Here is a 13,387-nt window from a genome sequence, read left to right as displayed (position 1 = left end):
TCGTGATGTTTCGATTCGTAGGCACGAATAACGCGGTTAGACCGTTCAGGGAATGGCCCGTCCAAGAACATCGAGGTGGGAGTTATTGTGACATGGAATGCATCATAGATGTTATCATCGGTGGGTTTCAAGGTGTTGGTATCTTTAAGTGCTTTGAGTTCCTTGTACGTACTGTCGAAGCATTCACGAATGGAAACTTCTTCGTAGTCCACTTCATCCACGAACATTGCTTTAGCATTGATCCCAAATTTGCGCAGCATTGTAGATGTAAAAGCTTTTCCCTCTACTTCAACCATGCGCCCAATTGAAGGTATAAGGTAGAGTATTTCTTGGACGTCGACCGTCATTTTCCGAACGAGTGATTCTATCTGGAAAGCGACTTGCCAATTAAATCGCCTCAGATGAATTTGGAGGCTATTCAGCGCGTCGGCAGAGAAAATGTTTCTACGTGCAATTGGATACTCATAATCAGCCTGTTTATGCAAATGAGCAGCAACACAGAGACGCCTAAACACAGTCAGGTCCTGACTGGAAGGACAAACTATTCGGATGGCCAGTGAGGTATATGGGGCAATTCGTTCATGCCCAGGAATAGGAAGATACGAAAGTCGTCGTCGAAGTTTAGAAAGAGGTTCTTCGCATTCATATGTTGGGGCTGTATTGAGAACGAAAACTATCGCAGCTTCTCGACGAAGGTAGTGGTCGATCACGATAGAGTCGATATTTGAGAAGGGCATAGCGATATAATATATTTCCCTGCCGATGTGACAAACATTCATGCGAATTTCTCTTCTTTCGGCGTTAAATAAAAGTTTCGTTTTCATATCGCATTGGTGTTCGCATTCGATGGAAAAAACGTAATCTCGACACTCCCAACCAAACTGTACAATTTGCACAGGGATGCTTCTTGAGTTGAGTTCGGTGACCTCTCTCTCTCGTTCAGCATCGGCATATGGATCCATATAACGTTGCAGGGTGATTTTTTCGACGACGTCCCTTCGACCATTGGGTTTGCGACTGATGGCAACAGAGATTGTCTTTCTTCCAATGATAAGGGGAAATCGAGGCTGTTGTGATCCATATAGACTCAAAAAGCGCTCGCCAATCTGAGGGCTCGGTAAGGTTAAAGCACCTTTGCCAGAGTGTTTTCGTATTCCTGATTTGTCCGGATGTAGATGAACATGGAAGTTTATAGGTTTCCGGGGTGATAAATCCGCGAAGGAAGTACCATGAAGAACTACTGCTAAATGCTCGGTAATTTGCTGCCTTGACAAATTCCAATCTACGTTGTTTAGATAGAGTTCCATGACTCTGGGACAAGAAAACAGATACTATAGAATCTGGATCCAGGCGATATGGAGAGGGTGTCTATGCGTAGATGTGGATCATTGAGATAAGCGCTCAAGTGTCGTGAACCTTGTATCTAATGCCACTCCTTTTAAGTATATCATCCGAGCGTGCTGACCAATGACTAACCGGCGAACTGCACATCGAAGAGTTGTTAAGTACTTCGAGACATATAACGTGACCCAAAGTTTATTGACCATGGAATGTTGGCAATATGGACTTGATTTCCCTCCGGGTAAACCTGAGTTTGTCTTCTATGTGATGCTACAGAAAATAAATTTATGGACCAGCATGTGTAAGCATAAGGCGCACTATGTCTGTTAAATGTTTGTTCCTCTCAAATTCGCTGCGGATCCACAGAATAGTTTCTCTTCTTGTCACGGGATCCGGTAGGACTGCAAAAGTTAGAATATGGGTATTGCTATGTGAGAAAGAGTTGTTACAAACCAACCTTTGGAGGCACGTACAGCATGGCGGTATAGATGAATAGCCTCTTGTTTTAGAATGAAATGTTTGAGTGTGAGCATGTTGGTAGGTTGGATCAGAGAGTAGATTGCATTTATTTATTGAGTTAACTATTATGCAAATTGAGTTACCACCCTTGTGATCGTTTCAAGGCCCGCGTTGCAGAGCCTTGGTTCCTGCCACTTCTACACTTTGCGCAACTCAACCCCTTGCTATTCTTTTCTACACAAATCCAGAATGCCATCCCCCGCGGCTTCATCATTCCAAGAACCACAAGAATCTGGAGAAACTCCAACCGACTCCCCGACCCCGTCTCCTGACAACACTGCCCTAAACGAAGCCGTTGGTGAACAGCACGATGAAGCCCCGCCTCCTTCCGCCCGACCTATTAGGAAGTATACACGCCGTCAACTTGTTCTACTCTCAGCCTCGCCGTTGGTGAAACCGCCACTGAATATGCCAGAGCTGAAAGTGTGGTTTGGGTGATTCATACCGAGGCTTGCTTTAGTTCATTCTCAAGTATTGATTATTTTTTAGAACTGAAAACGAAAATTCTGTAAAAAAGGATGATCCACCAACTTCTGGTGGGCCGAGGGAACGACGGTGAGTGAATTTTATTTCTATTTCACAATTATTTGCTAATGTGCATTTCATCGTGTTAGATATCGCCGTGATGCTGAAGAAGGAGGTGAGTTGGCAGACGAATCTTTCTAAATTTAACTTCTTCTAACAGCATTAACAGATGTATCTGCACGACCTTCATTCCGCACTGCGCTCACTCAGCCGTCTCAAATGGGAAATTTCAAGCATCAATCTTTGCGTCCGAGTGATCGTGACAGGGACAGAGAAAGAGAAGGCGACAAAGAAAGAGAACGCGATATGCGCGAAAAGGAAGGCCATGAAAGGCTTCGACATGTAAGCCGTTGTATTCACAAGTTTCTTCTGTTCCAGTTTACCTATGCGGTATTCAATAGTTATCAGATAAGTATGACCGTGACAGGCTTTCACTTCCTCTGGCCACAAGGAAAGATCGAGAGGTGGCTCCTCATCTCAATGCAAATAGCGCCAGAACGCAACAGTCGCTTTCTTCAAACGCTGCCTCTCGGCGGGGAGATGCCCGTGAAACTATCAAGAAAAAAGTTGGTGAGGCAAGCGAGGATTGGAGAAGAGGTGGATACCTCGTCTCTACTTTAACTTTATTATTCTTACTTTTCTATTTTTACTAGGTGCAGAGCCTCCTCGGCCTAGCCGCGAGGACCGTAAGTTGTTGCTGCATCTGTCTTTTCTTTGCCTATCTTTGCCTAACAACCTTTTCAGGTATTGACAATGGTAGAGAAAGAACTCGGGATTCCTCTCGACCTAAACGGGATGCTTCTCTTTCAAGAAGGGACCGCGAAGAACCCCGCGATAAGCCCCAACGGGGGGACCGTGAGCGTGATGACCATCGACGGGATAAAGACGTTGACGGGGAAGAGGATTCTCGCCGTTGGAGAGATGACGGGAAACGCGACGAAAGGATAGCAACCTCACGAAGAGAACGTGGACGAGATAAACCCAACAATGATCATACTTGGGAAGGAAATGCCGATAAAAGATGGGCTACTAATGATGACCGAGCATACAAACGTTCTTCTGCCCGCGAACGAAAACCTGGAAATCCCTCTGATGACACCAAAGACAAGGATGAACGCAAGGACAAAGAGCGTGAGAAGGAGAAGGAACCTGCTTGGATGGATACATATGTCCCCAATGAAGCTACGCAGGGAATACTTGGCGGACATAGCTCGACAGGAGAATTAGATGGCATCCAAGCCTGGAAAAAGGGATTGAAGGAGAAGGAATCCAAAGAAAAAGAGGCATCTTTACCTCCCTCAAAATCTACGACGGTCGACAAAGCGTCTCAACCTGCAACGTTGCCTGGGAGGTCGGAAGCTATGGACGAAATACAACTTTTTAAACTTCTCATGAAACAGGAAGAAGAGAAGAAGAAAAACGACCTCGACGATATTGCTTCAAAGAGTGACCACGCTTTGCAGCAAATGATGAAACAAGAGAGTACGATGGCTTCGACATCCAAAGGCAGGGAAAACGCCGTTGAAGGTGAGTGCTTTATATGTAATCAATCATAGTAAACTAACTCGATTACTTTTGCTAGATTCCCTTGGTGAATCCTATTCTCATGGCACCAATTCCGAGACCATCCGGCCCCAAGCTCAAAGTACACCTGCCTTTTCCTCTACGTCTCCACCACCGTTTCCGCCTGGTCTGAAGGATTTGGCAGTCTCTAACAAAGCCTCCACCGAATCATCTCAAGGTCGAACGTCTTCCGAAGGAAGGGAACCAATAAATCTTGGTGCCTCTCACGACTTACATCAACCTACAGCATTGAAACCCACAGATTCTGTTGCTGTGTCTTCTTTCCAACCTCCTCCTGGCTCTCGGCTGCTTGCTTTTGCACGACCTCCCATCAAAGCTCCCAATTCCGATAATTCATCCAACACTCTTCAGACTTTGAACGGTAAATATCTTGGGTTCGATTATTTACATGAGTTGCTCATAAATGTTACTAAGGAGGTTTACCAAACGTTACATCAGATTCAAATATCGCATTTTCCAAACATGACTCACCTCGTCCTCAATCCGGATTTTCGCCATTTGATGACCAAACACGTCCGCGCTATGGCTTCGATGAGCAAAGAGAGGCCAATATTCTTGTCAACACGCATCATCGAATCCCAATCGAGCAAAACTTTAGCTCCAACGTCAATTCTCCGATGGAAACCAACTACAATGGCCTAGGAGCAAAAGGGAGTCGGTTTGCTAAGTTCTTCGATGGTAAGGGTCGGGATGGTACGGCGTCCGGAAAACCTCAGCTGCAAGGCGGCTTCACGTCACCATCTCCTAATCACGGTCAAAGACAAGATCACCCTAACATAAATCAAGGAAACCCAGGTGATCAGCGTGCCATGGAGGAACTTTTTGCGATGCTCAACAATTCGTCTCAAGTAAGGCTTCAACAAGCATCTGCACTTTGATGATTCTGTGCTAACGTTTTTTAAGCGCGGCAATGTAGCTACTATTTCAAACCCACTGCTCAATCATAATGGAGGATTTTCATCACCGGGATCAAGTTTACATGCTCACCAGCAACAACACCTTATTCCTCAGCCCCAACACCATAGCAATCGACTTGAACCTCTATACGACAGTCGATCAGACGATCGCAGCTTTGTTCCTGATGGGATGGTCCCAGGCCTACGACCAATACCTCCACCTCCTCCACGTGGTCGAGAACCACACTTTGTCGAACACGTTGACGATCCGATGCACTACAATTATCAACGTCTACCCCCACCACATAACCAGCAACAGCAGTCGCGGAATCTTGATCCGTTATACCCTACACCTACCTCTCTCTACGCTCAACAAGGCCGACCGAATGCTGGACTCAATCTTCAGAATCTGCAGCAGCCTAACTTCAGAGGCGGTCCTTCTCCGAACTCCGCCCAGGGTGTTCCCATTCCAAACGGGCCACAGCAACGACTTCCCCCAGGCTTAGCTAATCTGGGAGGCCGTCCACCCCATGAACCCAATCAATTTCTGGGAATGCCGAACCTTCCGACATCTGTTCCACATAACCCTCTTCATACCAATTCTCAACTCCAAAACCCACAACTTCCGTTCAGCAATTTCAATGCAACGAGCGCCATTGGGTTCAACGGTATGCAGGTTCGCGGTCCAGTTCCTGGACCGCATCTGCACAACTCTGGTGCACCGTTGGGAAACAATGCTCTCCCCAACTTGGACCCCAGGCTATCTGGCCATCATCATTTAATGGGTCTTGGGGGTTCAGCTATCAGTGGAAATCGGCTCAACGGTGGATTCCCACAACAGGGCCCTGCACAACAAGCACACCTTGCCATGCGTTCACAGCAACAACAACCTCAGAGTCATCTTCCCCCTCACATGCTACCTCATCTAATACCTCCTCATTTGCAACAGGGCCATCCCAATTCTACCAATCAGTCTCATGATTTGATGGCTCTCCTCTTGGGTGGACCTCACAGAGAATAATTCTGGTTCGGTACACACATTTTTCAGCGACTTTCCGGCTTTGCTCGTAGCATCTTTTCTTCGTAACTACTATTGACCTGCTCACTCAGTCATGCTTAATCCCGCCTTGCAAGGTACTCAAAGTATTTTATGTATTGTGCCGGCTTGATCCTTACACTGGTCTAATGAAATGACAACCCTGGGCTTCTTGTGATTCCAGTGATTTTTTTTTGTTTCCGACGCTAAGCAACACTAAACCTAGTTGGTCTGAATGGTACCGATGTCAGGCAAAGTCTTGAATAACGATTACCATGAGAGTAAATCTCCTTATCCTCGCCTATCACCGTTCGCTATTTGCTTGGCCATTGGATATTCAGAAAGAGTTCAAGAAGTTAGAATGCAATACCATGTCGTTTAAATTAATTGGCAAATCTAATTGTAAAGGCAAAATACTGACAATGAAGGTGTCGACAGTCGGAGACAGTACTTGAGCGAGGTTATTCAGTTGTAACAAGAATATTGTGTCTTTGCCGTGGCCCGTGGGTGGTATGGTGGAGCTGATCAAATACCCATGCCATGTCGGATGATGGTGTCCTTTAGCGACCCAGAATGGAGACCAGGGAGTATAAACCCACGAGTTTTGGTTAGAAAAGCACCCGTAGTCGGACTTTTTGTTGACATATACAGAACGTAAGATCATGAGAAACATTTACACGAATGACTTCCTTCAAGAAGGCAATATTAGTCTTTAGAGGAGGCTCACTGCAGTGGACTTTAGTGTTCTAGTCTGGAGAGGCAGTGTCAAATACGAAATTTTACGACAGCTAGACGCTATCCCCCTCGAAGTTCCAAGCCGCTATATTCCAAGAAAGTCGGTAACTCAAAGAATACGATTCAGCTACGTCGATTGCAAGTTATCGATTGTCTTGATGCAGGCATGTCTGAAAACGCCAGCAGGGCTATATCAGCCGGCGTGGCGCGCGAAATTACTATATTTGTTAAGATCCACCGAATACGGAACTCGTTGCAATTGACTTGCCGGACAGTTAGATGCACAGAAAAAGTATTTTCTCGGACGCCGATGGGTCTTGTTCTTAGTCGGCAAGCATGTGAAGGAAATTCTAGTTATGATAGCTTTCATCATGTCTGAGCAAGAATCTCTCCGCATTTATGCAGATGTTCGACAGGCTTCAATTTCAGCTTTGAATTGATATTCGGCACAACGATAATTCATGTATTCCGATCTTTCAAAGGAGTAAAAATAATGTGGGTCGTCACCATCTACGCATGCATCGAAGAAGGGGGTGGAAGTGGCTGATGGAAGATATGGGCAGTCAGGGTATCAGTGATCATATCGGCGCCGCCGCCCACTTTCAGGTAATCAATTGATTCATTAGCCTCGAGGACACGGGTGAAACATAATGGTGAAAAACCTGCAAGAAAAGAAGATAGCAGTAGTTTGAATAGGAATGTTCTGCAGGCACCTTTCTTGCAGCTATCTGGCAAACGCAGGCATGTATTTGCTTGAATTGTCTGGCAAGACAAATGAACAAAAGTAGACGGTGCCTTCTTTGCTCGAGATCTATGCCAAGATAGACCCATTTGAAAGGCAGTTTCCCAACCTACTGTCGCAGAAGGACGTGACATAAGCAGGCGAATCCTGTCATTCCCTTGCCTGCAGGCAGGAAACGTGGTGGACTGGGTATCAGAACAGGGATGGGAATAGAATCGAATTATGGCCGAAGGCACAAACTGAGGATAAGCTTGCATGCATTGCCCTTTGTCCTTGTCCTTGAAAAGTTGTTAGTTGTTCACTCGACAAACTCTTTTCAAAAACCCCTCCTTGTTCTCCCTACATCGGTGTCCTTGACATCGTCCAGCTCTTCAGTTGGGCTGGCATCTTGTGACTCACCGTTCAAAGCTACCTGGACTCGCTCGCTTCAATTCGAGTGTGTCTAGCAGCCTGAGCGTCTTTGATATTCGTCAACTCGACGTGGCGGCCATCTAAGACCATAGACATCTCTCGTAAAACTCACCCCCAGTCATTCTTTTGTTCTTGTTCTCCAACATTTCTCGCATCCTCGACATTACAAAATAATCCCGACCTAATAGTGTGGTTCGTGCAAGGGAAATCGACAGACATTTTACCTTGTTCATACTGGTGAGCAACTATTGTGTTGTGGCACATGTGAGATACTAAGAGATGATCCAGCTCCCAGTCCTACTAGCCCAATCCCTCAACATTGCCTGTGAGTCTTCGTCGTTGCTGTCTGTTTTCTGGATACGTCATGGAGAGGGAGCTCGTCGTGGAACGTGTGGGGAGCCGGACCGAGAGCGGTAAAAGATCTCCCCGATAAGGCAGGAGTGATAGCCGTTGCGCTGTGCTCATCGCCGCAGCGGCGCCGGTTGTCATATCTCGCACTTTTTCATTGTCACAGCTGCTGTCACAGAAGACCCCAGACACCCTGCCTTGTCGATATTCTCTTTCCCTTCGGCTTCTCTTTGCTCTCTTCTTTGTCCTCTTCCTCCTCGTCGTGGAGCACATCCCCCTCAACGACTCCCTCCCCTCCCCCCCTCTTTTTATCATTGTTCACGACTCTGCATTAGCTGACACGACCTTGCCATTTCCATAGACGAGTGGCCTCAGACTACATCACCCAGCCACGACACACCTATCATCTTCCGTGTCCTTGCTTCATTGCATAGTCGTTAACTGACTTGATTCGTGAGTATTCTTCCTCTGTTTGTGCTGTAGAATTGTGTTATTTTGAGCAATCGGGGCCACCCTCTGAAAATGGTCGTAACGATCGGTCGTTTGGCTGTCCAATTGGCGGTCTCGTGTTTGAATCGTGCATACGTTCATCCCACAGGCTCAGCTACTATCTACATCTTTCAAGTCCGCTCAAAAGGCGTTCTCTCTATTTTGTCGGGTATATCTTGTGGCATTGATGGCTGATCTCAAATTGCCTTCCTTACATAGTATTGACTCGATTCAGCGCTCGTCCGACGCGATTCGTTTTGACATGAAAGACGTAGCCTCCAACAAACACACCCGCAATTCTCAGGTTTACCCTAAGAAACGCCCATCTCCCCACGGCATATCAAAAGCGCACAGGTCACCCCTCCTCCCAGCCAATGGACTCGCTCGACGGACGCCCAGATCTACCAAGATCGCTTTAATGCAACAACGGCAGCGCGAAGCTCAAATTCAAGCTCTTCGGAGGGAGGGTATCTTCTTGGAAGAGGAGTACAAAGATGAAATTCGTTACTATATGCACGATATGGAGGTCAGGGATAGTATGTCATGTAGCCTGACTGCGTACTGATGTTATATATCTCAGCGTTGCACCATGTCGTCGGCCCAGTCAATGGATCTCCAACCTGAAATCAAATGGCACATGCGACCTTGCCTCGTCGATTTTCTAGTTGAAATACACTTCACATTTCGTCTTCGCCCCGAGACACTCTATCTGACGTTGAACATCGTCGATCGATATGTTTCCCGCCGGGTTGTGTACATCAAACACTATCAACTTGTAGGCTGTGCAGCTCTCTGGATCGCGGCCAAATTCGAAGACGCGAAGGAGCGTGTCCCAACTGTTCAAGATTTGGTTCAAATCTGTCGCGAGACTTACGAAGAATCTGCCTTTATTCAAATGGAAGGGCATGTTCTGTCCACGATTCAGTGGAGCCTCGGTCATCCTACCGCAGAAGCGTGGTTAAGGCTTATGTGCTGCGGTCCTTCCACTGAAGATGCCAAGGTTCAGCATGTCGCACGATTCTTGATGGAAATTACGCTCTTCTATCGAGAGTTTGTTGTGTTTACCCCTTCAACCATCTCACTGGCTTCATTGACTCTAGCACGGTATCTGTGTGGCAAATCGCGTCGCGTGTGGGAAGAAACAGAAGATTGTCTCAAGGTCATATACTTCCTGGATGAAAAGTTGGCTTTCCATGTTAACGATTTATCCGAGACTCTGGTTAAGAAATATTCATATGCGTTCTATTCAAAGGCAGCGACCTTTGTTGTTCAGTATTACCTTGAAGGCAACCGTTTTACCCCGCCGTCTCCTGCCTCTCTACCTGTGACACCCAAACGATCGTCAGTTTCAGCTATCAGTACCCCGGCAAGCTCGACGACAACTGCCTCTGATGTGTCGGACGACATGCCGCTGACTCCAGTTACTCCGGCCTTCAGCAGCGACCCCTTCTCTGCATCCTATTCTTCAGACGATAAAGAAAATATGGGGTCAACGTCGACCTTTGAGCCTGTTCTGAACAAATTGCGCATTGACAACCCCCCAGAACAGTTCCTCCCCCACGACTACGTCACCTTTGGTCGTCCTGCCCTTCACAATCTCAACAACATATCATCACCACGAACGGCACTCGTGTCATAGTGGGCCTCATCAGGCCACTATTGTTTGTTTCAGTATCCACCCCATTTCCTGTCTCTGTTCAAATCGCAATCAAACCCGCAAAATGTAACATCAATACACGTCGCTCCGACATTCCTCACAATATCTGTTCCTGCAACTCAAACCACAAGCATACATTCATCACTTTCCCTTGCACTTGTCTCGTTTTCATTGTCCGCACCATTTATTCTACCATCCTGGCATACACAACCTATTTGAAGGCCTGAAGGTGGATTAAGCGGAGGTACGGTTATCATCGACATCGGCCTCTAGTCTCGATTTCGGGACCGTTACCGCTGAAGATGCAAAAGATAGTTTTTGTTTATCTGTCTTGTTACCAATATGGACCTTCGCTCTTTTTCACTCTTTTTGGTGCTTCCCAAGATGCCTGCCTTACATTGAATCTGTCTTTTATTCCGTCGTTCCCAAATTCCTGTTCCGCGACTCTACACTCATTCCTTGTCACTCTATGCATCGTCTCCTTCATTACATTCTCAGCAACTATTCACCTCCCGCACTTCCAAAGACAGACACTCCAGGTTCCCAGTAACAAATGCGTTCATTATAAAGTATATTTTATTCTTCACTTTATCACATACACTTCTCTTTTTTTATCTTTCTGGGTGCCAATGGCGCTGGTTAACCCCCACCAGCTTCCATATATTTTTTTGGTCTTCTTTCATCCGTGCATATTCACTTACCTTTTCCTCTCGTTTCTATGTCATTGGCCCTGTTTATTTTTCTTTCATTCCCTGTTGTTCGCATTGTTACTACCCGGTACTCTTGTGTCCCCGTAATCGATACTTCGAATCATAACATCTGTCTATAAAATCCCAGGTACCAATCAGATGTTTGTAGGTAACATGGTGTTGACATTGGTACAATAAGATCCAAGCTTTCTTCACCTTGGCAAAGGGTGTCCTGGGTACCTTCATTTCATAAGTACGCATATAGCTATCACGCAATTTCAAATGCCAACTTCAAATCTAAGGTGTTGAACTTCCAATAAAGATACCATGTACACATTCATATGTATTTACACCTTTGTAAGACACCTTTGAATGCATGTTTTGTCCTTAGTGAAGACCTGGCATTGCAATAATTCTTCTATAGGTCGTTCATCTGTTCACTCTAGAACCCATGTTTCTCCGTCCTTTTTGATAACGACCGGCCTTTTTTCGTCCAAGCTGATGCGGCCGGCGTTAAGGATGGCTGTTGTAAGAACGGTGTTGCTGATAGTGGGGAGCCCATGTTTGTCATAGTGCGAGGGTTGCGTCAGACCTGCGTTCACGCTGCGTACAGCATCAACGAATTTCTCGATCGAAATGTAGCCGTATCCACGCTGGCCATCGAAATGACCGCTCTCCGAAGGGGAATATTTCATGCTACATGTGCGCCATAGGTCAGCGCATCATCTTTTGATACCACGAGGCGGATACGCGCTCGAACCGGGTCTGAACTCACTAGAATGGATTATACCAAGCCTTCCCTGTGTCGTCGACGGTGACGTCGTAGCCTCGGTGTGCTTGGTCAACATTGATATCACCCTAGGGTAATCTCGGTCGATAAGATCTTACATTCCGTTTAACAAAAGTAGATACCTTCTCCGCCATATAATACCAATGCTGGGCGGAATGAACCCCGGACTTCAAGGGTGCTGTCCAACTTGCGGTGTAAACAGCTGTTCCTCTGTGCGTTTTGCTTTTCACCGATTGCCAGTCGACCAAAAGGGTAATCGTGTCCTCTGTTTGAGGAACACAATTGTACGGTTCGCTGGTGGCTATACCCGTCGCAGCACTTGCGACCACTCGAGTGGGTATGGCGATATCCTGTAAAATCCAACAACATATATCGATGTGATGTGATGACAGATAGTAACTAAATGAAGCGGAGATGGCTTAAAACATTCAATGAACTTAGATAATGCAGAAAAAGTCACCTTATGTCGGAATCCTTGCCAGCCCAGGCCCTGAAGGTCTCCAACTGGCTCTTTGGTTGGCTCATCCACGCGTTAAAAAAATTAAATTCTCCTAGAGTCGCGGCTTTAGCTTTTGCGTCGCTATAGACGGGATCAAAGCTGGACAAAGACAATGGGGCATGGTAAGTACCCAGTCGAAGTAATTATGTCAGTACCGCTCGCCGTTTGTGATGCTCAACAAAGCATAGAACGTTGTGCTTTCTAGCCGCTTCGATAAGGGTATTATGGTGAGATAATAACTGCGTCGCGGGCTTAGTGACCAGGACGTGCAATCCACGTTCAATTGCATATAGAGCAATGGGGAAATGTGTGCCTGTCATCCTTTTAAATGAATTTCCATAAGCGGTAAGAGCGCCAAAACTGACTATCTGGAGTGAAAATGATGACAGCTTCACCCGACTTCATCTGGTCAATGGCTGTTTTGTCTGCAGCATGAAGTTATTAAGCTATGGGGGTTAACGTAACGGATTTAAGGGAAGCTCACAGGATTCCGCGTCGACCAGGCCATCCTTAGGAAATTCCTCAAAGCTGTCAGACAGATTAGATGAGATGTTTCACTAAAGTGCGCCACAAATTCCTTACTTGACATCCATGTCGGCGTAAACGCCCGCGATATTATTTGTCAAGTGCTGTCTGATGGCTGGAAACTTTTTCCCATTTACTCCGACCATAGCAAGGTGATCGACCTGTAAATACATCAGCCGTCATTCTGCTGGTAGATCTAATACACTTGGACCTTTTCGCGTCGACGAAGATCAAACAAGGTGAGTGCAACAACCTGGAACGACGGATGGTCAGAGGCGGTCATACGGTGACACACATTAAGCGCACTCCTATCTAGTGTTAGAAAATATTGAGCTAGATTCAGGCTTATAACGTTTTTTGTATACCTTCTTGTCTGACGTGGAAGCCCCCGAACCTGTCCATCCAGTGGTATACTCTCCCGTCCCGCCTGAAAAACAGGGTAAACGACTGCATGAAACAACGAAGCGCCTGAACATACACATAAGTACATTAAGTTTCTTGAGCTCTGACATGTTGCAAAAGAAGAGGGCTTGATCTGGGGAAGGAAAGCATAGTGACGAGGCATCGACGCTTTAAGCTTGCAAGAATAAGGCGGACTGCC

At 46.3% G+C, this 13,387-nt stretch overlaps 3 protein-coding genes across 3 annotated transcripts; 2 read left to right on the top strand and 1 right to left on the bottom strand.

Moving 5' to 3' along the window:
• Positions 1-2,049: 2,049 nt before the first annotated feature.
• Positions 2,050-5,886, top strand: JR316_0000833 (uncharacterized protein; the record flags this gene model as incomplete). The annotated part of the gene is made up of 10 exons (XM_047886647.1): positions 2,050-2,294; positions 2,350-2,415; positions 2,475-2,500; positions 2,555-2,727; positions 2,787-2,982; positions 3,039-3,071; positions 3,130-3,912; positions 3,968-4,330; positions 4,384-4,817; positions 4,873-5,886. The coding sequence occupies 10 exons, from the start codon at positions 2,050-2,052 to the stop codon at positions 5,884-5,886; spliced, it is 3,333 nt and encodes a 1,110-aa protein (XP_047754393.1).
• A 2,773-nt stretch (positions 5,887-8,659) lies between these two features.
• JR316_0000832 (G1/S-specific cyclin CCN1) lies at positions 8,660-10,265 on the top strand (the record flags this gene model as incomplete). Its single annotated transcript, XM_047886646.1, has 3 exons — positions 8,660-8,703; positions 8,846-9,152; positions 9,207-10,265. 3 exons carry the CDS (start codon positions 8,660-8,662, stop codon positions 10,263-10,265), a joined length of 1,410 nt encoding a protein of 469 aa, XP_047754392.1.
• Positions 10,266-11,409: 1,144 nt separating this feature from the next.
• JR316_0000831 (putative oxidoreductase YdgJ) lies at positions 11,410-13,298 on the bottom strand (the record flags this gene model as incomplete). Its single annotated transcript, XM_047886645.1, has 10 exons — positions 11,410-11,668; positions 11,748-11,830; positions 11,885-12,161; positions 12,223-12,360; positions 12,424-12,574; positions 12,627-12,686; positions 12,746-12,789; positions 12,844-12,947; positions 13,152-13,213; positions 13,265-13,298. The coding sequence occupies 10 exons, from the start codon at positions 13,296-13,298 to the stop codon at positions 11,410-11,412; spliced, it is 1,212 nt and encodes a 403-aa protein (XP_047754391.1).
• Positions 13,299-13,387: the final 89 nt, after the last annotated feature.

Source organism: Psilocybe cubensis, chromosome 1, assembly GCF_017499595.1.
Source record: "Psilocybe cubensis strain MGC-MH-2018 chromosome 1, whole genome shotgun sequence".
Classification (NCBI taxonomy): domain Eukaryota; kingdom Fungi; phylum Basidiomycota; class Agaricomycetes; order Agaricales; family Agrocybaceae; genus Psilocybe; species Psilocybe cubensis.
The sequence above is the reverse complement of the archived record's forward strand: the minus strand, read 5'-3'. Positions and strand labels throughout refer to the sequence as shown.